General features: G+C 38.0%; 2 protein-coding genes across 6 annotated transcripts; both read left to right on the forward strand.

Moving 5' to 3' along the window:
* Nucleotides 1-1086: 1086 nt before the first annotated feature.
* On the forward strand, nt 1087-6578 carry LOC101165511 (glucagon receptor-like). Its single transcript, XM_023949790.1, has 10 exons — nt 1087-1183; nt 1441-1551; nt 1972-2093; nt 2670-2776; nt 2983-3139; nt 3304-3463; nt 3786-3846; nt 4982-5050; nt 5183-5331; nt 6493-6578. Exons 1-10 carry the CDS (start codon nt 1087-1089, stop codon nt 6576-6578), a joined length of 1119 nt encoding a protein of 372 aa, XP_023805558.1.
* A 948-nt stretch (nt 6579-7526) lies between these two features.
* Nucleotides 7527-26599, forward strand: wdr90 (WD repeat domain 90). 5 transcript variants are annotated; one of them, XM_011488141.3, is made up of 43 exons: nt 7527-7781; nt 7903-7994; nt 8111-8287; nt 9026-9164; nt 9265-9435; nt 9652-9778; nt 10094-10161; nt 11515-11627; nt 11767-11997; nt 12077-12139; nt 12237-12305; nt 12423-12533; nt 12615-12760; nt 12844-12901; nt 13000-13118; nt 13455-13616; nt 13702-13832; nt 14023-14139; nt 14578-14813; nt 15355-15491; nt 15608-15738; nt 16258-16388; nt 16987-17148; nt 17474-17602; nt 17717-17850; nt 17928-17968; nt 18055-18168; nt 19143-19268; nt 19356-19438; nt 19511-19613; nt 19822-19943; nt 20579-20735; nt 20822-21012; nt 21224-21392; nt 21468-21591; nt 23270-23441; nt 23579-23701; nt 23861-24029; nt 24300-24430; nt 25134-25277; nt 25678-25794; nt 25907-25991; nt 26089-26599. In XM_011488141.3, the coding sequence occupies exons 1-43, from the start codon at nt 7769-7771 to the stop codon at nt 26244-26246; spliced, it is 5496 nt and encodes a 1831-aa protein (XP_011486443.1). In that variant the 5' UTR covers nt 7527-7768; the 3' UTR covers nt 26247-26599. The 5 variants fall into 5 exon arrangements, with proteins under 5 accessions (XP_011486443.1, XP_011486445.1, XP_020567837.1 ...); XM_011488143.3 differs by having other exon boundaries at nt 23273-23441; XM_020712178.2 differs by having other exon boundaries at nt 12240-12305.
* The last annotated feature ends 66 nt before the right edge of the window (nt 26600-26665 follow it).

Below are 26665 nucleotides of genomic sequence, written 5' to 3' on the forward strand. Positions count from 1 at the left end.
TCCTAACTATCATGTTGCTGTTGTTCACCTTTCAGCAAATTAGCTTTTACTGATTTGCACATGTAGTTGGCAGAGATTTTCTCACCTAATGCTCTTCCTGACACAACCCTGCCACAATCTGGGCTGGGCTCCGGCACAGGGAGACCTAGACTTAGGCCCTCCAGTTAGGCAATTGTGCGTCTGAGCCATCCAGCCACTCAAAACACAGCTATTAAAACTTCTGTATTTTCATTAAACACCTGGAATAACAAAGAAATGCATAATTAAATATAAAATTAGAATGTAAGTTAGTGATTCAAAGAGCTTTTGCAAAGTAGGTGTAAAAATAAAAAATTATCTCAAAATCCTCCTTGAATGAGCTATAAAACAGCATGGTCTTTAAAACGTTCCTAATTATGGCTGTTTGTTGTGGCTTAAAAAGCGAAGTCTAATAACTAGTCTCCATTGGACTTTTTTTGTTTATGTTTGCTATCCTATCTGCAGAAAAAAATGAAATGCAAAATCATTTTTAATAATGTTGTAAACACAAAAAATGTCTCTAAGCCAAAAGATTTTTAAAAATTGGAAAAAAAACTTTTTAACTGAAAAACAAAATATTATTAAGTGCCACAAAACATATCAACTTGTTTAGTTTGTTTGTTTTGTTGGTTCTTTTAATTCCACCAGGGTTATTTTTTGTCAATGATAATGGAAGAAAGGAAGTTTAGCCACTTTTTTTAAAACGTTTTTTTTGCGATGAAGAATCATCTGCTTGAACCAACACAGTTTTGAGTGGTTCTGCTTTATGTGGAAATTGTAATAATTCTTTGTTTGTGAATGAAATAATTTATGATTGAAAACAACCTCTTTTCTAACTGAATACACTGCAACTACTAACTCCTAATGTATTATTCTGATAACTCTCTTTTTTTCCAAAAAGAAACATTCTTCAATGATGGACAGAAAACTCAACCTGATCGCTGCAATCTCCCTGCTATTTTTCAAACTTCTAAAGGTTAGTTGAATAGAATGTAAAATGATTTTTCATGTAATGACTGGTTTACGTTTGATCCGGTTACTTGAGAAAACATATATTTGCAGCCGGGGATGGTGAGTGGGAAAGTCTTGGAAGAGACTTACCGAAAATGGCTACAGTATAAAGAGGACTGCGCCAAAATGATTGAAGATGAGCCTCTGCCTCAAGGTACAGAAAACGTTCACTCATAGGTGGTCTCCAAATAGAATTTGAAATACTCCATACACACAAATAAAAATGTATCTTGAAATTTCTTTATGAGGTTTTCATTAGGTAGAGAAACTCTAAAAACAGATTGGTTTCGTTTTACTTTAAACAATTGTTGTCCTGTACTGAATTTTATGTCAAGGTTATTGCTAAAATGTTTGACAAAACAAATGATGACATGATGGCAACAGTCAAACTTTACTTTCTTTTTTTTCCAGGGGGCTTGTACTGTAACAGGACATTTGACAGATATGCCTGCTGGCCAGATACCCCTGCTGGCTACATGGTCAATATCTCATGTCCATACTACCTTCCCTGGTATGACAAAGGTAACCGCAACAGACAAAAATAGAAATGTGTTTCTGTCATTTATCCCGCTCAACATTTCTAGCATTGTACTGAGGTATAGTGCATTTATTTGAAGCTACATTTTTTACACATGCGATTTGTGTCTTTATTAAGTTTTTTCTAAGCTATAAATCTGCTGTTCATAGTGATAATGGTGCTTACTTGTGTCAGCCCTCATATCAATCCCTTCTTTTCCGAAGTTAATTCATGTTAAAAACATCCTGTTTTCCGTTTATGCAAAAATAAAACTACTGTTTTGCATGTTCTAATTTGCCTTAAATACATGCATATTTGTATTGTGAACAAATGTCTTATTCGAGTTACTGTTACTTCAAGTATGAGAACTGAGTGACACTAATTGGGAGTAATAATGACTTCAAAGTTGAGCGTTTCTTCTCCAGTGTCCAAAGGTGTTGTGAGCAGGCTATGTGGTTTTAACGGAAAATGGGTGAAGGATGGGAGTGGGCAGGTGTGGAGGGACTTGAGCCAGTGTGAAGAGGAAAAAGAAGTGGTTTCTAGTGAGGTAAGGCCAAGAACAAAAGCAACTTAACATTTAGAGCTTTTTTTTGTTGTTGAAATATTGAAAGTTGTAATATTTTGGCAATAAAACCAGTGAGGCTTTCAACTCATTTTATAAATACAAATGATAGTAAATACATAATTTTTTTTTGTCAATCAGAAAGTACATTTGTTTCTCAAAAAAACTTTAATAATAACAAATGAATACTATAGAAATTATGTTTTACTTCAAACAAAAAAAGCCTCAAAGGGGCATTGAAAGGGTCCTTGAGGGACCTTACTTTTCCTGCAACATATACATAGAGCTGGTGGAGAACTGCAAGACAAAAGACTTTTGTACTCAGAAAAGAAATTTTTTAGCATGCAGGTAAAACAAAGGATAAATTAAGTTAAGTCTTGAGCTTGATGCGTATCAATCTGCACCAAAGGATTAAAGAATAAACCAAAGAAAACTGGTCCAGATCCATATTTGCCACACAAATATATTTTTCAAACAACAACGAAAAGCAATTGATGATTGTTTTCTGTCAATCCTACATCTGTTTTATTGGGATCTTCTGAAATGAATCTTGTTTTTCAGATTTGGTTCAAGCAGTTGTTGGTGAGCTTCAGGATGTTGTACACTGTGGGCTATTCCATGTCTCTCTCCACACTTTCAATAGCTCTCATTATCCTGTTAAGCATTAGGTAAGAATCAATATCAAAATGCTGCAAACTATAATTCAAAACATAAATTGTAACTCTTCAGAATTAAAATGCATGTTTAAACAAAATTGTGAGCTTATTTTTTTATGTGTTTAAAGCTTTCATTTAAAAAAAACAATAAAAATATTGATACATTCTGTTTCCTACCGTTAACGGCAAGACTTTGCTATCATCGTGTCTTTCTACAGGAAACTGCACTGCACCAGAAATTACATTCATGCCAACCTCTTCTTATCTTTTATCCTGCGAGCTATGGCTGTTATTATAAAGGACACAATGCTGGATCGTCACTGGGGGAGAGAAATCATACAACAGGTGGACGTGAGCGAAATGCTCAGCCATAAGGTATTTGTTGAAATTACGGTGGAGATTTTTCCTGGGGAAAAAAATTATAAAGGAATTGCAGATGTTTCATTTGGATAAACTAAGTTTTAAACAACCCAGTCTCATTCTATTTTAAAACATTAGTACTCATCTTTCCTACTTAGTTCTGTCTTTATTTCTTGTAGGCTGCTTTTGGCTGTAGGGCAGCACAGGTGATGATGCAGTACTGTGTTCTGGCGAATCACTTTTGGTTTTTTGGAGAAGCGATTTATTTGTACTCTGTACTTATTTCCTCTGTGCTCGTGGACAAAACCAAATACCTCCCCTACCTCTTTCTCGGTTGGGGTAAGTTTCCTGTCATTTTTTTATGTCAACATCTGATTATAGTTTGGAGTTGAGAAACACGACCCCCTTAGCCTTCTGTTTCCCATTAGTGTCAAACAGCAACTTGTATTGATATTTTTGATAACGTTTTCTACAGTAATGATAACAAGCATGTTGCAAAAATGGAAAAAGTTGGAAAAGGCTAAGCAGTACCTGAAAAAGCAACCGTTGATTCTTGCTGTGAGGCTGTGCCACTTCTTTCTAGATACCATGGAAACAAATACTGTTTTTTTTAAAGCACCTGAATCATTGACCAGTGAACTCTTTAATGTTCTTACCTCAGGAACACCACTTCTGTTTGTGATTCCCTGGTCTGTGATGAAGTTACTGAAAGAAAACAAGGAGTAAGTTTCCTGTCATAAATGTAATTTGTGGACACCTATACAAAAAAGTAACTTACGCTTTTTCCTTATAGATGTTGGGGTGCTAATGAAAACATGAACTTGTGGTGGATCATTCGTTTTCCAATTCTTTTTGCCTCACTGGTAAAGAATTCTATGTAATGCACGCATGGACATATGTTATCATGAACTTCTAAAGCTTCAATTAGGACACACCTAAAGAACATGTTATAGCATAAAAAACTCAAAGGGTATTATTGCACTAATTTGACTTCTGTTCTATAAAGAATAAAATTAAGTCATTATATTTAAATATTTCTTTTATATTCTGTGGTGTAATACAATTGTAAAGCATTTCAATGAATGTTTGCATGTTAGATTTGATCAGTTTCTTTTTTTTCTTTGCTCCAACACAAAATTTAGTTGAGCTTAGCTGTCGTTCCATTGAACCAATGTCTGCTCAGCTGGTAATAAGTGTGATCGATTCTCTTGCACTTTTTGTGACAAAGCTCTATATGATTTCCTACAAAGGCTTTATGTAAAATGCCCAGAAAAATTATCTAGTTTTCCAATGAGGCCAATTATAAAATGTTGTTAGCATAGGTAGGTTATTAGCCTTGCATAGGTCTAAATGGAGCAGAACTCAACAATGTTGACTAGCACAGTGCTGGTACCTACCACCATAAGATTGAACTGGTGCATGTCTCATACACCACACAGACCCGAGCAGCTGGATGTTCAGGAGGCACAACATGATGGGAGAGTCCAACATCCTCAGCAAATCCACTTAATAGACCTTTTTAGTACTGAAGAGAACACACCAACTTTGAACAACACTGAAAACGTCATGCCTGGAAATAACCCACTCACTCATGGTGTAACACCAACAGAGCCAAACCTAACTCCCACAATGGGCAGGATCATTACAATATATTTGATCATCTGTTCTTCATAATTAAAAATCAATTGTTTTGTCCCCCTGCCTTCGCCCATAAGTGGCCGGGATAGGCTCCGGCAGCCCCGTGACCTCGAAAGAGATAAAATGGATTAGAAGAAAAAAAAAAGATGATTGTTTTGTGTTCATGCAGTAATTTAGATGTGCTTTTGGTCAACAGGTTAATTTTTTGGTCTTTATAAGGATCCTTGGAGTCATTTTTTCCAAACTAAGAGCCAGCCGTCAAAGAAGATACCCAGATTACAAAGTTCGGTAAGTTGTCTTTCTTTTTTCCTTAACCATACATTCAAAGCATTGTTCTGAGTCTACATCTAAAATAATGAATGAAAGTCAAGCTGCCTTATGTCGTGACAACATTTTTCTTTCTTTAAATTATCTCTTCAGGCTCGCCAAGGCTACTCTTACTCTCATTCCTCTCTTTGGGATTCATGAGGTGATTTTCTTGTTTGTGACAGATGAGCAGACAACGGGGGTTCTTCGCTTTACAAAAGTCTTCTTCACTCTCTTCATAAGTTCGTTCCAGGTTGGTACAAGTGGGTTTGCGGCTGAATGCTTTTTATTGTTCAGTATGTACCCAGTCTCATTTGATCCAGCAAAACTGATGCAGCTCACTTTGGCTGAACTCACCATGACTTTTGTCAAACTTTCTGCAGGGTTTTCTGGTCGCTGTTCTCTACTGCTTTGCAAATAAAGAGGTTGGTCATTTCATTGAATGTTATTTTAAATACCCGCTCAGATAAAAATCATGTTCCTGTGGGTTTTTTCTGATGATGGAGGACACAAATTAAGCTTAAAATTGCATTTCTAAGTATTACTTTAATTAAAATTGTGCTGAATCAGGAGCAGACAGAAAAATCCTGTTTGAAAAAGCTTGTAAGTGTGGCGTAGAAGCAAGCTACTACGCCAAGCCACAAGCTCCCTGCTCCTCTAAATTCAGATGCATCCACCTGTAGACGACTAGTTCCATGTACGTTTTCCTCATCTGAGCTGACATCTGTGTGGTATCTGATGCACAACAATCTGGCTCATACATGTATGGCTGGATACCTCCGATATTGCTCACAATTCTTGTTGCATCGCTTTTGTTAAGTTGAGGGTGTGATGGGCTGTGAGCTAGCAGGAGAGAGAGTTAACAGATGGATGTCGGGATGAAGGGGTGGGCTTACTCTCCGCCAATAGTCCTGCCCACAAGTTGGAGGCGAATTTCTAATGAACTACTCCAGCTCTGCAGAAACTATATAGTGGAAAACGACAGTTTTTTGTTTTTTTTTTTGTCTAAAAACAGCACAACGATAATTAAAAGACCACTGGCAACACTTTAAAAAAAGATCAAGAGATGAATTTAGGGAGATTTTAAAAGAGAACACACAGATTATGCTGTTTTACCAAAAAAAAAAAAGTTAATAGAAAGACTGTCAAAGTGGATTTATTAGCAGTAAGATGAAAGTAATGAATGAATTTCTTACAATTTGACTTGGAGTTAGTCCAAGGGTCAATTTATAAGAAAAGTAATTCAATCTTCTCTCATACCTTTCTCTCTTTTTATACATTTTGAAGTTGGTTAATCAATCTAATCTTTTTTTTGATTGCAAAGCTGATATTTTCTATGAAAACATAACTTGTAAACATTTTACATATGCTTTACATGAAATGCTTACAACCATTAACAGTGCTTATTCTGACTCTTGGTGCAGGTGCAAACAGAAATGAGGAGAAAATTCTGCACATGGAAGACAAAGACAGGAACTTTATGCTGTGGACAGTGACTAGCACCTCTTGAATCTCAAGCAGATACCTTCTTTGTTGCCACAGTTCCAGATAGAAACAGGTCATCTATTTCAGCTGTCAGAGCTTTTCCAGATGGTTCACCAACTCTTTATAGTTCACAGCTTGTCCGGCATCAGGCAGTGTCTCCACAGCTGCATGTTACCTTAGTGCATTCTCCTTTTGAGGAAAATACAAAAAGCTCACTGCAGTGCAGGGATCAAGATGACTCTGGGCAATCATCTGCAGCAATGCTGGTGTCTTTCCTCATCCATCTTAAAGACCCAGTGGAGCTGCTCCCTCACGTTGTGAATACAAACTCAGACTGAGACGTTGTTCATTGTTCCTCTGCAAATGATGCTCTCAATCTTTATATTCTGATGCCAATGTAAAATATGAGTTGTACATTGTAATATTGTGCAAAAAGTAAAACTTAATCTTTCTTCAAATGTTTTTATTTGTAGAAAGAAGTGAAACTGCTTATTTATGATTGAAGTCAGTAGTGAATAGGAGAAGACCCTCAGCAAAAAGTAGGGTATTTAAGTGTACTACAAATATACTTCATCTATATTAAAAGTGAGGCAGTATACTTAAAGTGTCCTTTTGATATACTCTAAACGTCAGTGAGCTTGCCATAATCATACTGAAGTATGCTTAATTAACTTCAAATGTACATTTTTTTTTGCCAAGGGTATCGTAATTGACAAAACAGGTGAGAATTCATCATTTCATAGTGGTAAAACAAGGTCTAACCATACAATAACTTATTAGAACCAGGTCATCTTTGCTCTATTTTATAGTTTATGGTTAAAACATATTTTTAAAATACTATTTAATCTTACATCAAGGTATTTTATTTCAGTAACATTGCGCTTTCTTTCCAGTCTTCCTGGAAACGTTCGCTTTCATGAAGTGTTTCCTTGTAAACTTCATTACCCATAAAGGATTTCTTGTGCGTCATGACGTCACACGAACTATGGTGCCGTTGGCAACAGCGGCAGCTGACGCGGGAAGAACACAGTAAGCGACAGCAAAAGTCAGTGTCTCTGTACAACGAAAACAAGAAATCCTCAAACATTAAAGTTATGGAAAGCAAGTTTAGCTCTTTAAATATTTTTATAACAAGCGAGAAGCTTGTTTGATTCCGTTTTTACGTGGCTGCTTGCTTGCTAATCGAAAAAGAGGCGGATTTTTCAGCATCTGCCAATGGCTTCGAAAGGTAAACCAATATGTGTTTAAAGTAAAAACTAAACTACAAGCGCAACATAAATGATAATAATATGAATTATTACAATAACTTCTATAAATTTTAATATAAATGTCTGTGGTTCACTTTGAAGCTTGGCAGAATCCTTATGTCAACATTTTTAAGCATGTCAAGATAGAAGAGTGGAGGAAATCAGCCAAAGAGGGAGAAGTTTCAACGTTTAGGGTAACTTAATGCACTTTTTGTGTACAAAATTCGAGTTTCAATTAAATCTCTCCTCTTTTGTTTGCCTTATTTTCGTCTGTTTGTCATTGTTCTGTTTTGTTTTCAACATTTCTCAGGACAAGTTGCTCAAATGTCCAGTGTTTCGCATCAGTGGTGTTATTCCAGAAAACAGCTACATCCTAATCCCCAGAAACACCAAACAATCTCTGGAACTGACTGGACACTTTTTCTACCTTCTCTTCAGACCTTCTGCTGGAAAGTATTTCTTGGTCCACATAGATGTTGCTTCAAAGGTATGAAACCTGACAATGGATGATGCCATGCACATAATGAGCCTTAATGTGAGATACTGGATGCATTATTATTTAAACGAGAATTTTCCCCTCTTCTTTTAGTATTTTATTCTTTTAAATATCTTTTGAGGTAAACGTATAGTACTTGGCTAAGATTAATGGGGGCCGGTTTAGCTCGTGCTGGTTTGCGGCGCCTTCCGTCCGTGAGACCAGGGTTCGAATCCGGGCTGCTCCCTGTTCCCTTCTCGACCTCTGTGCCGGTCCCAAGCCCGGTTGCTTTGAGAAGGCTGCGTCAGGAAGGGCATCCGGCGTAAAATGTTGCCAAGTTTACCATGCGAATTGTTAGCTGTGGCAACCCCTGATGGGTAAAAGCCGAAAGAGAAAGAAGATTTGGCTAAGATTCATACAGAAAAAGTTTTAAATCTGTTGCATGGTCTTGACATTTTTGATGTAGAATACTGTTTTAAGTTTCAATTTTCTAATTAATTAACTTATTCTCATAAGCATAAAACAACAAAAAGGAAAGTTCTTATACTAGTGAAAATTAAAGGAAATAGAAAGAGCAAAACTTGTTATTCTTTTACTGTGATGGGAAATTCAGTGACAAGGTTCATTGTTTGTATTTTTAAAGCAGTCATTTTTGAATATTGTGATATATAATAATGAGCTTCCATTTATGATGAATTGTCGTAACTGCAAACTTTTTTCTTTTTATGACTTTTATGACTTTAATGACAGGAGGGCCAGATTGTCCGCATCTCCTTTTCCAACATGTTTCCAGAGTTCAAATTCACTCCAACATGGCTTCAGTTTCCTTTCGTGTGTGGTGCTGCCAAGGGTTCCGTTTATGAAACGACTGCCAAATCTGCAAAGCATGGTTAAGTACATGCACTTGTGATTTTGCAAATATGCTTACGTGCAGCTAATTGTGCCCTTGGTTAGCATTGCTGACAGGTCTTTCCGTTTTCGGGTTTAAGGTTTGGTTGGTCGTGCTCCTGGATCGGTGCGTTGGACCTGTTTGATGCTGGATCTGCAGGACATTCTCTCTTTCTACCTCAATTGCTCCTACAGTCACCTGAAAAGTGTCAAACTATTTGCCAACATGGATGTAAAAAACATGTTTACAAGTGACTTGCTGCTGGATCCTGGTAAGAATAAAGACTTTAAGCTTTTATCTTTTTGTGGCGCAAAAGATTTTTTTTTTCTCACTTTAAAGATATTTGTCAGTTCAAAGCTTTCCACACCACACTTGCTTCTGCAGAAGACTATTGGCACTGATTGACTGAATTTTTAAGCCCCATTTATGCTAAGTTTTCTTTCAGCTTAACATTTTATGAATAAACCATTTTCCCTTTTCCCAACAGGAATCTCCTTTACTGAGGCAAAGCAAATGGGTCACTCCTTTTTGCAGGGAACAGGTCCCATCCCCAGAGAAATGTCCTTCCCTGTCCCAAAAGGAACGGCCTGGCATGACCTCTACGATCACATAAAGTACACAGTTTTACCCAATTTTTTTGGGATACTGTTTGTGACTTACTTTTATGGATACAGAGACATTTCTTGCCTTTGCATTTACTTTTTTCTTTTTTTCTCAGATTATTTAAAAATCAGTCCATGCACACTCCAAAAAAAACCCAAAAAACATCAAAGTACATTCCTCAGATTAGAATTATTTGCACTTTAAGGTTTGATGAGTTCATTAGGTGTGAATTTTTAAGTTGCCCAAATACATTTGCAGCCTTTAAATGGTAAAATACCTAAATATTGTTTAAAAATGTATTAAGATGTTATCATTTTATCTTCCAGGTTTCCCTCAGAGGGCACTAAGTTACCTTTCAACTCCATTCAAAAAGAAAACTCTGATCCAGAGACTAGTGAGTCATGAAAATACTGTCCTTCCCTTTCTCCTATTATTATATTTTTCTTCTTTTATGAGCTATGCCAGAGGTTCTCAAAAGATTTTTTGTGGCCCTCAATAAAAGAAAGCCAGAGCGGTTTGAGGAAAAACGTGTTGGGGAGAACAAAAAAAGGCGCTTTCAAGCTAAGTGGACAAATGCTTAATTTGTCGTACTTCAAGGGCTGGATAAAGTCATGTGCCTTATTTGCAAGCAAGTAAATGCAATGCTTTAAGAAATCAATATAAATTGTCACTATGTTACAAATCATAAAACCTATAAAAAAATTTACCTGCGAGGAGCGCAACAATGAGCTCCAACAACTACTACGAGGCTATGCTGCACAGCAGATAATGTTTCCAAAATGGCTAAATCCAGTGAAGCTGTGACAGAAGCTAGCTACGTTGCGCCTTTGGAAATGGCCCGGCAAAGCAAGCCCCTAAGTGATGGGGTGTTTGTAAAAAGAATGTATGCTGAAAGGAGCTGACATTGTTTGTCCAGAGCAAAAGAAAAAATTAGAAGAAATAATTCTATCAAATGATACAAATACTAAATGAGGAGAAGATCTGGGCAGCAGCCTCTGACAGCAACTGGGAAAATATCTGGAGGGCCTGATTAATTGTATAAATTACACTTAAAGTTATTAAAAATACCTTTTTCTGTTGATCAATTTTTTTCGCCAAAATTGGCCCCCAATCAAAGTCAAGTCAAAGTCAGCTTTATTGTCAAATATGCTTCATTCACATGACATACAGCACAGAGGAAATTATTTCCTCTCGCCCCACAGTGCAAGCAGCTTATAAAATAACAATTATAATAAGAATAACAGCAATCTATTAAGTGCAAAATAATGTTGAGGTCTTAATTTGGCCCTCCACTGCAAAAACTTTGAGAACCCCGGAGCTATAGACAGTAAATATGACTTGAGCATTTAAACATAATGATGTGCTTCTAATTTGAATGTAATTTTATTATAAGGATTGCTTGTCTTTTGGATGTTTGACAGTTGCTTTCTTCTTTCCAAACCTCTTTTGGAAAATTATTCCATTGAAAAAGATTTTCAATAGTGATTTAAAAAAAAAAGGTTCGGATTTTGTTGCTTAATTTCTACAAGAACGCTCAGAGAACAAAATGTTTGGCCATGCTCGGTTCTGTGTTCTCAAAAAACTTTTTTTTTTCTATTTATACATTAAACAAAAGCTATGTTCTAAAGTCCAAATAAATGTTAGATTCCATTTGTTTTGATTCTCCCTATAATAATTTGACATAACCAAAGAAAACGAGTTTTGAGTTATACTGTAGGATAAATAACTTTCTCTTTTCTTCTCTCAGAATGTACTTCAAAGCAAAGCATTCCAGGAAGAGGAGCCTCTCGCTGTGTCAACCTCAGCAGAGCAGTTCAAGACCGTGTTTCCCTTATTCAGCAGATCACTTCTCCCAAGCTAGTAAGAAATCCCTCTGACATTCAATCATGTTACTTGTTTCACCACCATTGCATGTGGTATCTTTGAACACTAGCTATCCATATGAAATGTAGAGTAGATCAGTCTGCTTTTTTATTTATTTTTTATGTTTTCCTCTCAGCCAACAAGAAATCAAACCCCAGTGGTTTCCAGCGTCCCTGAAGTGGGGGTCGTCTCCTCTCATCCAAAGGATTGGCTCGTCCACAACGACTTCCAACATCAAGAATCTGCAAGTTCTAATTCACAGCAGCAAACATACAGTCCGTCTTCTGATGCCACTGATGGTGGAATTCATGTGTACGTTCATTCCGTGGATGGACTTAGCATTCATGGAGAGGAAAGTGAGGAAGAGGTGAGCTTTGTAGGGATAAAAAGATACATTTATGTCATGTCAAAGGCAATACAAATTGTGGGATTTGTCTGTGTTGCAGTTGGTTTGTTCGCCTGTTCCACAACCTGTTTCTCTGACACTGTCTAAGGGATTCAAACAGCAGGTGAGAGCTAAAAATGACAACAACAAAAAATAGTCTCCTTTCTAAGGACGTCAGAAGAGCTGCTTGTAAATCCTGTTCATGTCTCTTTTATCCAAAGAAGCTGCTTCCAGATCCGATTCTCAGGCTCAGTCGAATTATTGGTTTTGGAGGAGCCTCTACTAAACACGTATGTTTATTTGGACTTTTTAGTTAAATCTTTATCTATTTGGATGAGTGGGATTCTTGAAGAAATTGCCTGAAAGTCGGGTTGGATGTAGGTACAGTGTTTTTTTTTGTGCTGCAGGCCCTGTGGACCAAATCAGGCAGTGAAGTGGTATATCCATGTCATGCAATTATCATCTCCATGAAGATCTCCTCTAACCAGCAGAGATTCTTCATTGGCCACACTGATAAGGTGCAAAATCAGAGATGTTTATTGAAAACTGTGCTTCGGTTCGTTTTTGGGCCGTCAGGTGAAGATGCTTTTCCCTCATAGGTTTCTGCACTGACGTTTAATGGTAGCACAACAGTTTTGGCCTCAGCACAAACTGGAAACAACAGCGTAGTTCGAGTATGGGATTACCACAATGGAAACTGCCTGGCCATGTTCAGAAATCACGCTCATTCTTTATCCTGCCTCAGGTAAGCAGCATCTTCATTCATCTGTACCAGTCTAGTGCTGAAACAGACATGCAGCCCCTCATTTATACTCTCCCACTTCAAAGCTTCTCGTCTGGAGCTGCTGTTCTCTGTGGAGTCGGTAAAGATGTCCACAACAAAACAGTAAGTACCTTCATCATTTCATAAGCTGAAGTTAAAATATTTTCAATTACAATATAGATTGAAGTCATTAGTCTAAGTGTTCTCCACTCTTTTCGCAGTTGGTTGTGGTGTGGAACACTCTGAACGTCAGAAAAGGTGGACCGGTGACCGTCTTAGCCAAAGCACACACAGAAGTGGACATCAACACCATGAAGATCGCCTTCTTTGATGACACAAGGTGCACCAAACATGTCTTCTTTTTCTTTACTTGCAATAAAAATGTCGTTATATTTTTTTTAAAGATCTGTACTTCTAATTCATATCTGGTCAAAAATGTTCATGTTAAGTCTCTGTGACTGTTAAATATCTATATTTTAATCCCCCAAAATGTATTTTTCTTCTCAGATTTTATATAATATAACTACAAAAGCAGTTCTTAGATATCTCCACTTTGAAGAAGGCGTCCTTAGGTGTATTCTTGGTGCAGGCTGGGGCTCTGGGAACAGCTCAGAAGGTCATTGCATAAGGAAACGGCCCACATGCAGCCTCTTTAGTTAACAGGCTGTATTTCCAGGATGGTCTCATGCGGCAGAGATAATATCCGGCTGTGGCGAATCCGGAATGGAACGCTGCGCTCCTGTCCAGTTGACCTGGGGGAATATCGCTCGCTGGACTTCAGCGACGTGACTTTCGAGGAGGGAAACGCTTCACACAAACATGTTGATGATCGAACACTGTAGGTGAAAGCGTCACAAAAATCACCAGAATAATACTTTTAATTTGAATTTGTTGGGAACAGATTGTTTCTACCCTCCCTATAGATTTGCCTGCAGTCGGAGTGGGCATATTTTTGAGATCGATTATGGTCGAGTTTCTGTTAAAAATATGAGGAGGCTGTTACCTTCACAACAGCAGCACGCCAGCCGCAGGGAGAAGTGGACTTTTAACACAGGTAGGTTGAAATAAGGTCAGTTGAGGAATTTTTTGTTATTCTTCCTTCAAACTGAAATTTGAAGGAGGATTTAAGCGTCTCACAATCATCCTGGTCATCACCAAGTTTATTTTAAGTTGACCTAAAACTGTACTGTCCAGAGAAATCAGAGAACTTTATCCATCCTGACTGTATTTTGTCTGTTTCTCAGGTCCTGGAATTGCCATCAACAGCATCAGTGTATCTTCATCATTTTGTGCAACAGGCTGTGAGGACGGCTTCATGCGTCTCTGGCCTCTGGATTTTTCTGCCGTCTTCCTAGAGGCTGGTAGGTTTCCAGGCTTTGCCGCAGAAATACAGCAAGAAATGGTTAGCGGGGCTAGATTTTTACTGCAAAAAAATAGGGGATTCCACAAGAAGACTCGTTGTTATCGCAGTGTATTTGGTTTTTAGCCGCTGTAACAGCAACTTTTAATTTCTAGGATAGCATAGGCTTATTAATTGAAATAGGAATGTCTATAAAATTACACGCATAAAGGTATTTTCATTTATCATGAGCTGTAAGAAAGAGCAGCTGTTTTTTCTGAGGGATAGATCTTCAAAATTTGGCAAATTCTTCGAGTGGCAGGAGCAGACGATAATAAAAGTCTACATTTGCTATGAACAAAGGTTTTTGCATTGTCCGACATTAAAAACAACGTGATATGATTGTGAAAGCCTCACATTTCAACAGTATGTTGCTAGCAGGAATATCTGTGTTTTTCAGAGCATGAGGGACCTGTGAGCATGGTGTCAGTGTCGGTGGACAGCCAAAAAGTCCTGGCTGTCACCTCGACCGGTAACCTGGGTTTCCTTGATGTCAGCAGCCGTGAATACAGCACACTGATGAGGTCTCACACAGACACTGTCCTCGGCTTCAGCGTGGATGGCATTCGCCGGCATCTAACTACAGCCTCAGCCGATGGAACATTGCGCATATGGAATATGGATTCATTGCATCAGGTTACAACAAACACAGATCTCTCTACTTCTGAGCTTTTCCTGTCTTGTACACACTTTTGGTATTTTTACTGGAAGTTACCTGTTGTTAAGCAATTTTCATTTTTTGATCATTTATCAGGCAACCTGAAGGTTTCGGCACCTTTTTTTTTGTCCTTTTGCTGCTTTAGTGAACTTCCCTTGCAAAGTCATTCAAATATTTTACTCAAAGAAACTTCAAACCCTTCAACTATTATAGTCTTAAGCAAAATCCCTTCAGCAATTTAAGTAATTTCATCAAAGACCTTTTCAGCTTAAAGCATTCACACATGCGTTACAGTAGGCTGTGGCATTTTTTATAGATATACTTTACAAGAACACTATTATTACCTCTGAAACAGGGGGATAATACAAGTAAAAATGTTTTCAAAAATCTCAAGCAATCTACTTAAATAGACAGCTGTTTTTCAGAGCACATGAATCCAAATATTTGTTTTGATAAAAGCATGTTCCATCCTGACATTGACCTGCATTTTCTTTTACGATCCTATTTTTTTCTGTCTAGCTATTTGATTTTGCGTCTGAGGACAGCCCCTGCGCCGTGGCTTTCCATCCACACGAGCAGACCTTCTGCTGTGGCTTCACCTCGGGCATCGTCAGAGTCTTTGACATTTCTAATGCCAAGCTGCTGGCTGAACACAGGTACCCCTGAAACACCTGGGTGTCAATTGTGTTTTTTTGTTTAGTTCTAAAGCGGGTATTTTGGCACTTAAAAAGCTGAGTCTTAAATAAAACAATCTCAATTTTGTATTCAACAGGCAGCACAGAGGTGAAGTGATCGGTTTAGCTTTTTCTCCAGATGGGGATTTCATGCACAGTGCTGATGCTCAAGGTTCCCTTGCTCTTTATGATGCCTCAGAAGAAGACCACAGTGTGATCAGAGTTGCGTGTATGTATTCAAAAACACATCACACACCATCTGACATTAGCTTGTCACACAGAAACATGAACTAAATGAGCAGCTAAAAGAAGCTAAAATCAAACAAATCCTTAATCCTATATAAAAAAATTCTAGTTAGTCTTTTTGTCTGGTATTTTCCAGTTCAAGCTCTTATTTTGGTAGGTAGCGTCTCAGCGAATCTCGCAGCTTTTGTGAGCTGTAAATGTGTCAGTTGTTTTTTCTCATGTTTACCTACGGTAAATTTCCAAATGTTATCAAGTTTGTTTTTGTTAAAATGACTTTATTACTTAAAGTCCTGAAGACAACTCAGTTCAGAAAATGTCTTTTTCACTGCTTCCACTTTGCCTGATTTATATGCATAACTGCAAAACCCAAGACAGCTGATATTTAAATTGCTCTTTTAGTGAAATATTTTAAATCCTGCTGGGGGGGATTTGGGTCATAGTGGTTTAGAATATCAAATCCATACATGAATTGCTTGATAGACTTTTCTTTCTAAATCTCCAGGTAACGTTGTGGCTCGAGGCACTGAGCGCGCTCCAGATGCTCTCACAGTGAGCGGCGACAGCCGCTTCCTCGCTTTTGTTGGACCCTCTCAGAATATAGTCACTATTGCTGATGCACAGTCACTGGATGAGGTATTTTTCCTTAAAGTAACAACAGTATTTTAAAAACCAGTTCCAATGAAAATTTTGTTTTTGGTGTTTTGAACATGTTCTTGTGGAATTTTTCTGATGATGGAGGACAAATATTAAGAAACTTAAGCTCAAAATTGCATTTCTGAGTATTTCTTATTCAAAACGTTGTGAATCAGGCACAAATGAAAAAAAAAATGCTTGAAAAAGAGCTTATTTGTAATGTAAAAATTGCACTGGGTGGGCCACAAGCTCCCTGCTCTATTTAAACAGAGAACTTTTCTCAATGGGGAGGGGAAAGGAGGCGGGGTTCTCTGGACCAACGATCCCGCCCACAACTCAGAGGCAAATTTCTAATGAACTCGTGCTGCTCTGCAGAAACTATCCTAGAAAACGATGGCTATAAACGGATAATCATAATTAAAATTAAGAAAAACAAACACTGGAAATGCTTTAAAAATATATTAAAGAATGATTTGAGCGGGTCTTTTAACAAAAATATATATTTTTTTAAATGAAAGTATTCTTTTGTTGTTTACTTTTTTAAGCTTGTAAGTACTTTTGAGCTCTGGTCCATTGTTTTTGTACACACCGACTGCAGCTGCTGCATGTAGACGTGAGCATTCTGGATGTGGAAAGCCCTCAGTTGGATGTGGCCCTGAAGGTTTGCTTCTCTCCAGCTTCGACTGAACATTTACTTATCGCCACATCGGCAAACAAGATATTGTGGGTTTGCACCAAGAGCGGCCGTCTGCTCCGAGAGGTAACTATAGTAAACGTAACACACCAGCCTCTTTAAACTTAATGGGTAACTGGCTTGTTGGCAGCCTTCTAGATGGAGGAAACTTAATTTCTTTTATTCGATTTAGCTGCCTTGTGTATCTTTGAAAACATTTATGAGCCAGTCCAACAAGAAGGGTTTAGGGATTTTGTTTCTGAGAAACATTCAGGAGTTGTATGAAATTCCATTAGAAGAGCCTGACAGGACTGGAAAAACCTCAGAAAGTTTGATTATTTTTTTTTTTGTCCACACTAAATCAGTATATTTCAGAATAATGTTTCCTCACGAGATCTCTGTTCCTAAAAAGGTGTCCAATGTGCATAAACACCAGTGCTCATCCCTAAGTGTGAATGAAGACAGCCGATTCCTGCTGACAGCTGGACACAACACTGTGAAAGTGTGGGATTACAACCTGCCGCTCCACAATAACTCACAGGTAGACACTATTTAACAATGAGACATCTTAGATTGTCCACAGCCAGTTTTTTCCTTGGTCCACTTTGACACATCCTTTTTCAGTTTGAAGACACTTAAAGCGCGTCTGTCTCAGATGTTCATAGGTCACAGTCAGCCCATCCGCCAGGTCGGTTTCACCCCTGACCAGATGGGAGTGGTCTCAGTGGGAGACGCCATTTTTCTGTGGGACTTTTTGGCAAGTCCTCGGGACTCTCCAGCTGACGCCAAGTAATAAACAATACTGTGAACCTTAACCTTGAACGTGTAAGGTCTTTCTTACTAAATAAGAAGTTTTTGCATCACAGGTCCTGTCTCAAAGCAAGCCACACATCCTCTCAGAAAGCAGGTAAGTTCTCTCAGGTTTCAGGTTTTTAGGGATGTTATAAATAAAGACGCACGTCTTTATTTTTCTGGTCCTCTGGGTATTACTAGACACGAGTATGAACGCACTGCGACTGTCCAATGGGATGCCTCGACAGAAGGCTCCCTTCCCCTCTTCACCACCAAGGCTAGACTTCAGTGCCATCAACCGAGACGAACCAGCGGGTATACTTCAATCCTATGCATTTTATCTACAGATATATGATTTGTTTAGAAAAGCTAAACTTTGAAAAAAGTAACAAGTTGTTTGTATTTTAGTTGATTAATCTTTTACCTGCATCTTAATAGTAAAGTGTAGTTAAACAGCAACGAGCATTTCTGTAAAAAAGGCTTCATCTTTGAACATTTCCACTTAGAAATATTCTATGTATATATATAGCTGTACCTTAAATTCAAAGTAACTATAAAGCCTTTTCCTTTGATTTGACACCATCTCATAAACTGTTAAACTGTACAACCGCACCATATGGCTTTGATGAAACTTTGTTACAAAGAGGTTAAAGACCCACTCCAATGAAAATTGTGTTTATAACATGTTCTTGTGGAATTTTTTCAAGATTGAGGACATCTATAAAGAAAATTAGGCTTAAAATTGCAATTCTGAGTATTTCTTTATTCAAATCATTGTGAATCAAAGGCAGACGGGGAAAAAAAGCACTAAAAAAAGATTGTATTTGTTAAATAGAAAATACATTGCGCAGGCCACAAGTTCCCTCATCTGCCTTACAAGCCAATATCCAATGAACTCCTGCTGCTCTGCAGAAACTATGTCCTAGAAAGCGACCCAGGTTTTTTTAAATTTTGCCTAGACACAGCATTATCATAATTAAAAGACCACTTGGAACACCTTTAAAATAGATCAAATGATGATTGGAGTTGGATTTTTAACAAGTTTGGAATATTTCATTTGAGCTACTTGTTAGGTGGCTAAAGATTCTTTGTAAAATCTACGTTTCCACAGTCTGTTCTTACAATCTTAAGCAAAAACACAACAGTAATTCTCTGCTTTTTGTGTTTCATAAAGAGCGTCTTGCTCATATAGCTCGCTACTTTCTCCCATAATCAGTTTAATCAGTGGAATAAAAGATGAAGTCCACTGTTTCCAAAGTTGACCTTTTTTTTTCCTCCTACAACTTTAGGTTCCTTTTCTATTTGTGAAGATAAGCAAGACAATCCTGGGTTTCCTTTTAACCGATTAGATTCCAGACTTGCTGTCTCCTTTCTCAAAGTCACAGACATGGACAATAATATGTCTCCCCACATAGGTACGTGCTCCAATGCTTTTTTTGGCAGAACAAAAAAACTTAAAACAGTAAAATATGCTGTATTTACATGTTATAAATATTTCATAGCTGAGTTGCATCAGAACAAGCCTGCGCGACCTGATTGTTACAAGCACTTTGTCCCTCGTCTGAAGACCTCCTATCTTGATCAGGTGAGGATCATCTTGTTCAGTGATCAGTCGGTATGTGTTGTTGTGGTTGATTAGCTGTTTTATCCGCTCCAGACCATTGTACCACCGCAACCACGAGAAGAAGGCATCAAGCTGAAAGCAGTGATTGGTTATAACGGCAATGGACGCAATAATATGGTTTGGAGCCCTGACCAAGGTTAGCCTCATGTTTGAGAAAAACAAACCTTTAGAAAATGTTAGAATTGCGGCATCTGACGTGTCAGCAGAAAGATGTTTATTTGGTTCCTTTTTTTCGTTTTTACATAAATTCTGATTAGTAGCATCCTGAGCCCTAGCTAAAATTTAATTGAACAAAACCATTGAGATAATTTTGTGTCCTATAAGTTTTCTTTCTTCTCTTGCAGGCTTATTTGCATACACTTGTGGCAGTATGGTGGTGGTGGAGTACCTTCATACAGGCAGTCAAAGACATTTGCAGGGACACACCGAGGAAATCTCCTGTCTTGCGATCACAAATGATGCCCAGGTACGTTTCATTTAGATCTGTAGTGTAATTGTTGTAAAGGACCATTTGTTGTTTGGTGGTACTTATGTAAGTTCATCGTTTGTTTCCATCATGATTGGAATTGATGGATTTAGCTGCTTGTGGGGGGAAAAAAGGTGGTTGTTAAAATTTAATTCACCAGTGAATCGTTACCAGAGGACGGGGAGAAAATAGAGTAAATGGACTTTAGTTCAAAAGCCTTTTGTCCTTTGTAACCAGGTATGGATATCTCAGAGAGAATGGAGTGGCCCTCATCACTTACTGTGTCCCAATTGTCCCTGCGTTCTCTGTTATCTAGCTGGTAAACCACGCATTGCTGCAGAATACAATATTTAATTGTATTAAAAAAAACAATCAAAGGTTTGGTGTTTTGAAGATAGCTTTGTTCTAGTAGGCTTTCTGACCTTTGCCCTATCACAGTGGTTTCAACTGCATATTTTAAGGAGGGGGGGATCCTTTGATGCATCAGTGTCCAGACTGAAAATGGATGGCAGACACTCTGGTGCTCTGGAATCCATAAACATGTCCAGCGCTCGAGTTTTCTGGATCTGTTATTTGGATTCTTGGCAGTTTTGCATCTGCATTTTTTGTTTGTTTGTTTGTTTGTTTTTTCTCAGATCGTAGCGTCTGCAGCTGGAAGCGGTGATGGAGACAAAAGTCTCATCTGCATTTGGGATGTTCAGAATGGAGCTTGTAGCACAACGATTTCATACCACAGGGGGGCAGTACAGAGTCTCGCTTTTTCTAGAGATGACCGCTTCTTTCTGTCTGTCGGTGAGTTAAATTCAAAATGTTTCCTGTCTTTACATCCATGTAGATTTTGACCTTCCTAAGTTCTTATGTACCTCGATTTCTTGCAGGAGACTTCTCAGAACCTGGGTTGGCTCTGTGGAGCAGCAAGAACTTTCATTTGTTATCCAGTGCAAATGTCTCTGGACCAATCCATGATGCAGCCTTCAGCCCCTTCACGTCTGATCACATGGCATGTGTAGGCAGCCAAGGGGTTTATTTCTGTGTCGTTTACACGCAGGGCCAAGAGGTGGACCTGAAGGTAGATTCATAATGTTCAAAACTCAACAAGGTCTTTTTCATAGTTTTTTTCAATGTAAATATAAAGATTTCCCTCATTTCCAATGGAGTTTTGAAGATTAAAGGCTCTTATTTTGCCATAAAGATATCACTTTTGCTTTTTTTTAAACCAAAAAATACGTGTTTGGTTTGTATTGTTGTGCACAGACTTACATTTTAATTTGCTTGTGCAGATCCAAAGGATGGCTGCGCCGGCAGAGGTTGGGGATGTGGAGTTTGCAGCTCTTTGCTACCACATGGACCCCTTTCTGTTTACGAGCACAAACCGAGGACATGTGTGCGCCTGGGACGCCAACACGCAGGCCTGCCTCATAATCTGGGAAGCTGATGACGATGAGATTGGTTAGAATTTGTGCCGTCATTCTTCCAGCTGTTCTCTACATGCAACATTATTATTTTGTCAAAATGTGGATGCAGGCGTGCTGCTTTGTCGAGGAAATCGTCTGTTTGCGGGTAGCAGCACCCGCCGATTACGAGTGTGGGACATTGGTGCCATGAAGCGAATAACGTCTAAAGAAAAAGCCTGCAGTGCTGAAGACAGGTGAGGAGTGTTTTAGAACATTTCTAAATTTTGACTTTGGACAGAGTTTGAAAAAGTGATTGCTTTTCTGTTCTAAACAGAGTTGAACAGTAAGAAGCCATTAAAATGATTTTTGGGGAAAAAGGCAATTACATAAATCTGTCAGTCTTTAGTTCTTATCCAGATATTTAGTTATTGTTACATGTGTGCAAAGCTTTTATTATATGAGGTATTTTGAGACGCATTCTGGAGATTTTTACTGAATTTGACTGAAGATTTAATCTAATTTAAAAGCAAATAGCAGTGATATTCTTATATTTTTAGAAATTAACATCCAGACGATCAAATCTGTGGGGAAAAAAGTCTATTTTAAATTATTGTGAGCACATTAAGTTTTGCCTTTTATGTTCTATTAGATAAGTTCCTTAGATTTTAGTTTTCCTTCTTGATCTTAGTTGCTTTTCTTAAAACACTCCATTGAAGTCCCACAGCAATCATCTTTTGAGCTGTTTTCACAACATTCCCATTGGTCTTAATTATGATTTTCCACTATTAGCCAAAATTACAAAACCTGTTTTTTTCCTATGACATAGTTCCTGCAGAGCGGCAGTCATTAATTAGAAATTCGCCTCTGAGTTGTGAGTGGGACTATTGGTGCAACCCCGTCCCCTCTTCCCCTCCCTGTTGCGGAAAGCCCTGTTTAAGTGCCCCTATTACTATTTTTGTCTGTTCCTGGTTCACAACAATTTTAATACAAAAACACGATTTTCATTGGAGAGGGGTTTTTAAAGATCACAACAACAATTAAAAAAGAAAAACAAATAAAATTAAAAGAAAAAAATCACATTTTAGAAATCAATGCAAAAATCCCAGAAACTAAGACATAATTCTAAAAAACCGAAACTAAAAATAAAAAGGAAACGTTTTAGAAAACAAAAGTAACTTCCGGAAATCAAAATGAAATTTTAGTTTTATATAGTACATGTCAAAATATCATTTTTTTTACGTTTTTCTGTTTAAAAAAAACGTAAATAGGTTTAATAGATTTCACTGATTTAAGTCGTACAACGGCAACTCCAGGGACGAATGACTTCAGTTCGATTTCAAAGTTTTTCATAGAAAGCTACAAAAACTCAAGTAGTCTAACTTTGAAACTCTTTTTATCACTGAATTGTTAATACTTTAACACGTTCATCAGAACTCTAATGATTTAATTTAGTCAAGTATTTTTAGTTGCTGATGGCTAAATACATGAGCAGAACCTTAAAGTGCCAGTTTACAGCCCCCCTGCTGTTTGAGCCACATTTGCCACCCGGGCGTAACTCTTCAGTAACTTCTTAATGATTTTTGTCTGGTGTATTTAAAACACTAGTTTATTAGATGGAATGTCTTTTTCATTTTTTGGCTTTTATGGAATTTGCCCCTATAAAAAAAATCACTGTTTTAATGGTCCTGAAGGTGTAACCACAAGTATAACTGTTAACTGATATTTTGGTATGTTTTAACTCTTAACATATGGCTTTTATGCCAGTTTTACTTTATATAGTGTAAATTATTATGCAAATATTAGTGAAATCCAAAGCAGCTGCATTTTTATATGACAAACACATTAACTTACACTTTGTAATTGCCATAAATGACATGTTTCTAATATCAAGATTGACTTTATTTATGTGATTTTCTATTTTTATTTTTCAAGCAGGGAAACGATTTCGGTGGAGCGAGAGATAATGCTGGACGGCACGACGATCAGCGCGGCATTTGACAACACCATGGACATGGGCATCGTCGGCACCACAGCAGGGACCCTTTGGTACATCAACTGGTCGGACAATAGCGCCATCCGTTTAGTCAGCGGGCACAAAGCCAAGGTAAACATCACAGTAACAAAAAGGACATTTTTGGAAGCAGCAAGTGGCCGAGGAATCCGTGCCACCAGCATGTTTATCTCTGAGGTAGGAGAATGAACAGAGGTAGGCTTTATCTCTGCACGTTGTCTTCTACACAGGTGAACGATGCTGTATTCAGCTTTGATGAGAGCCACTTTGCCACGTGTAGTGAGGATGGAAGCGTGAGGGTGTGGACAACCCACAGCTACGAACTGGTGGTGCAGTTTCAGGTGCTAAACCAGGTAACAAACAAGATTTACACCTAATATGTTTAATTACAAGCACAAAAATAAACAGATGGACAAAAAAGAAGGAAATACATCAGACTTTCTATTATAAAGTCATTTTAGGCCTGAAAGTGGTTCCCAAATGAGTGTTTTCTGAACATGTATCTCCATCAGGCCTGTGGCTGTGTTTGTTGGAGCCCCGCTTCGATCAAAGACCACACGCGTGTAGCTGCAGGATACGGCGATGGGACCCTACGGATCTTCCAGCTCGCTTCCACAGAGATGGAAATAAAGATGCATCCTCATCAGGTGGCTGTCACTGCCATCCAGTACTCTGCTCATGGTGAGAAGGGAAACAAGGCGCTGTCGTATTTGAGCTGAAATGTTACTGTATTTTCTTGTCCTTTTGTTATGTTTTTCTTTCCAAAACCTTTTTTGAGCACTTTCCTCATAACTTATTACCTCATTGCGAGTCAAACATGTTACAATAAATTAAAACTGTAAAAAACAAAACTAAAATGCAATAAAAATGCAAGTGAAGTTGTTTTTTTAATGTCAATATCAGCAGTTTAATAATAAATAAAGGTTTTCTCCGTCTTTGCTCCTCCATCAGGTCATGTGATCGTGTCAGCAGGAAAGAACGGCCTGGTGGCTGTTAGCAACCCGACAAGTGGAGCGACTCTGCGCGTCATCAGGGACCACAAAGGAGCAACAATCACCACAGTGCAATGTGTGAATGAACAGGTCAGCAGATACAAAAGTTAACATTGATAAAGGAGATCAAAAGGGATATTGTTTATTTTTTATTAGTGAATAAAAATACATATTGGCACTACTAAGAAGGGGTGTAGTGGTTAGAAGTACTGGTAGTATTTTCTCCAGGAACTCTGGCTTCTTCCCATCGTTCAAAAAAATGCTTCATAATTGATTGAAGGTTCTTAATGGTTCCTGGGTGGTGAGTATTTGGCTCTGCAACAAACTGGCAGCCTGTCCAGGGTTCACCCTGCCTGCGTCCAACAGTCGCTGGAATAGACTCCAGCAACCCCAGGACGCCAAACGGGATTCAGCGGGTTCAGAAAATGTATGAATGGAGGAGATTTGTTTCATCACTTAGGTTTTCGTCTCCATCTTGTTTAATTTCAAAGGAACGTTTCAGTTTAATAGACTTTAGTTCTGAATGGGATTCACAAAATTGTGAAAGAATTCAAATTACTTACATTTTCATCAAAATGCATTTACCAAAACTGTTGCTTTGATCAAATAAATGTATCTTTATCTCCTTAAATCTGTCATTAGTATTGCTGCACTGCCTCGTTTTGTGACATCGTGGAACTTTTTACTTTATTACACATCTTCAGCTAAAGTGTAAGGAGCTGATAAACACAGAATGAAAAGCTGTTAGTGGTTGTAACTCAAAGGTTTTCCTCCTCTTCCTTTACTTCATTAGTGTAAGAAGTTTGGACTGGAGGGAAATGAACTGTGGTTGGCTGCTGGTGCAGACAGGCGCGTCAGCGTTTGGGCTGCTGACTGGATAAAGGAGAAATGTGACCTTCTGGACTGGCTGTCATTTCCTGCTCCAGCTCCTTCTCAGGTACCATCTGCATTTGGATTGTATCCAGCAGCCATTTTTTTTTTAATTTATGAACTAAAATTATTGAACTTTGTTTAAAATCCTTCATTTTGCACAATTCTCAAGGAAAATGTATTCATAATGTTCAGCTTCACAAATATGTCATTTCTATACTGCATGCCTGCTTGTAAAGAGAATAATTAATTCATGTCTCTCTTAAACATGCATTTAAATGTAAACAGTGTAGAAGGATTCATATCAAAATCTTTTTTTACATATTTTATTATAATCTTAAATTTCTCAATAGTCTGTTAATGTGCTTTTGTCAAAAGTATTTTGCAAATTTGGGACAAATAAATAAATACAAAGAAAAACTGTAAATATCTTTCAGCCTTTACCTTCAAATGTTTTGGCATTGCAGGATGATTGCCTGCCACCGAGCATTGCTGCCTTCTCCCCTGAAGATCACAGTCTGGTGGTCTACACTGGATACGGAGTAGAGAAAGAGCTGCTGTTTTACAGCCTGTCAAAAAAACAGGTAATGACGTTCAGTCTATTTTTGTTTTTCATCCAATGCGCTTTTGGTCTCCTGAGCCTGTGAGGACCAGATGCTGTCAGGAAATCTCATCATTTGTTTGATTTGGCCGCAGATCATAAAAAAGATCAGCCTGCCCCATTGGGTCTCATGCATGAGCCTTTCATCCAAGAGTCAACTTGTTGCCGTGGGATCAAAAGGTAAACAGAAATGCTGTTTTAACCCATCTCTCTGTAAAATCCCACATTCGCTTTGTGTTTTGAAAAATCTTTCTCTGCATACCTGATCTTTTGTTAGAGCGAGTGCTGAAGCTGATTAAGTCAACCAGTGGCGTGTTTCAGGACTTCTGTCAACACAGCGACTCGGTGCAGACGTGCCACTTCTCCCCCTCCGGGGCACTCCTTTTCTCCGTGGCTTTTAATGAGATCCTGCTGTGGGAGGTGCAGGGTCTCTGAGGACCTCTCATCTAGTCTACAACAATCAGACATTTCTTTGTTTCTTCTGTTGTGACTAAATGTCTTGTTCCATAGGTTTTTAAATATAATAATGTTTAGAGAAATTGATCTGAATCTAAATATTTTTACTGTTTTTAAAATAAAACTGTTTACAACAAAGATTCTATTGCCTTTTTTGACGCTTCTAATGTTGATGATGATGGTTTTTTTTAAGCTGATGTGAAATCTATTAGTTTTTTTTAAATCAATTTATGAATTCATTACACTTAAAAGCTGTTTTGGTTTAAAGTTTTATCTTTATTTGAAGCGTTTGAATCTTGCTGCCACAACTTTATTAAATCCAATTAACTGTCTGCCCCCTTGTGGTCATTTCAAGGAACCGCACGTCGTTCATTGCTGTGTATCTCCTTTTTTTTTCT

This window comes from Oryzias latipes, chromosome 19 (assembly GCF_002234675.1).
Source record: "Oryzias latipes chromosome 19, ASM223467v1".
Taxonomy (NCBI): domain Eukaryota; kingdom Metazoa; phylum Chordata; class Actinopteri; order Beloniformes; family Adrianichthyidae; genus Oryzias; species Oryzias latipes.

Bases quoted from the DNA above. Each gene is read 5' to 3' on its own strand.
- LOC101165511 (XM_023949790.1), top strand. From the start codon at position 1,087: ATGGTGAGTGGGAAAGTCTTGGAAGAGACTTACCGAAAATGGCTACAG. The intron at 1,184-1,440 runs GTACAGAAAACG...TTTTTTTTCCAG, and splicing joins AGATGAGCCTCTGCCTCAAG to GGGGCTTGTACTGTAACAGG. The intron at 5,051-5,182 runs GTAAGTTGTCTT...TTATCTCTTCAG, and splicing joins TACCCAGATTACAAAGTTCG to GCTCGCCAAGGCTACTCTTA.
- wdr90 (XM_011488141.3), top strand. The intron at 10,162-11,514 runs GTGAGTCATGAA...TTCTTCTCTCAG, and splicing joins AAACTCTGATCCAGAGACTA to AATGTACTTCAAAGCAAAGC. The intron at 13,833-14,022 runs GTAGGTTGAAAT...TCTGTTTCTCAG, and splicing joins GAAGTGGACTTTTAACACAG to GTCCTGGAATTGCCATCAAC.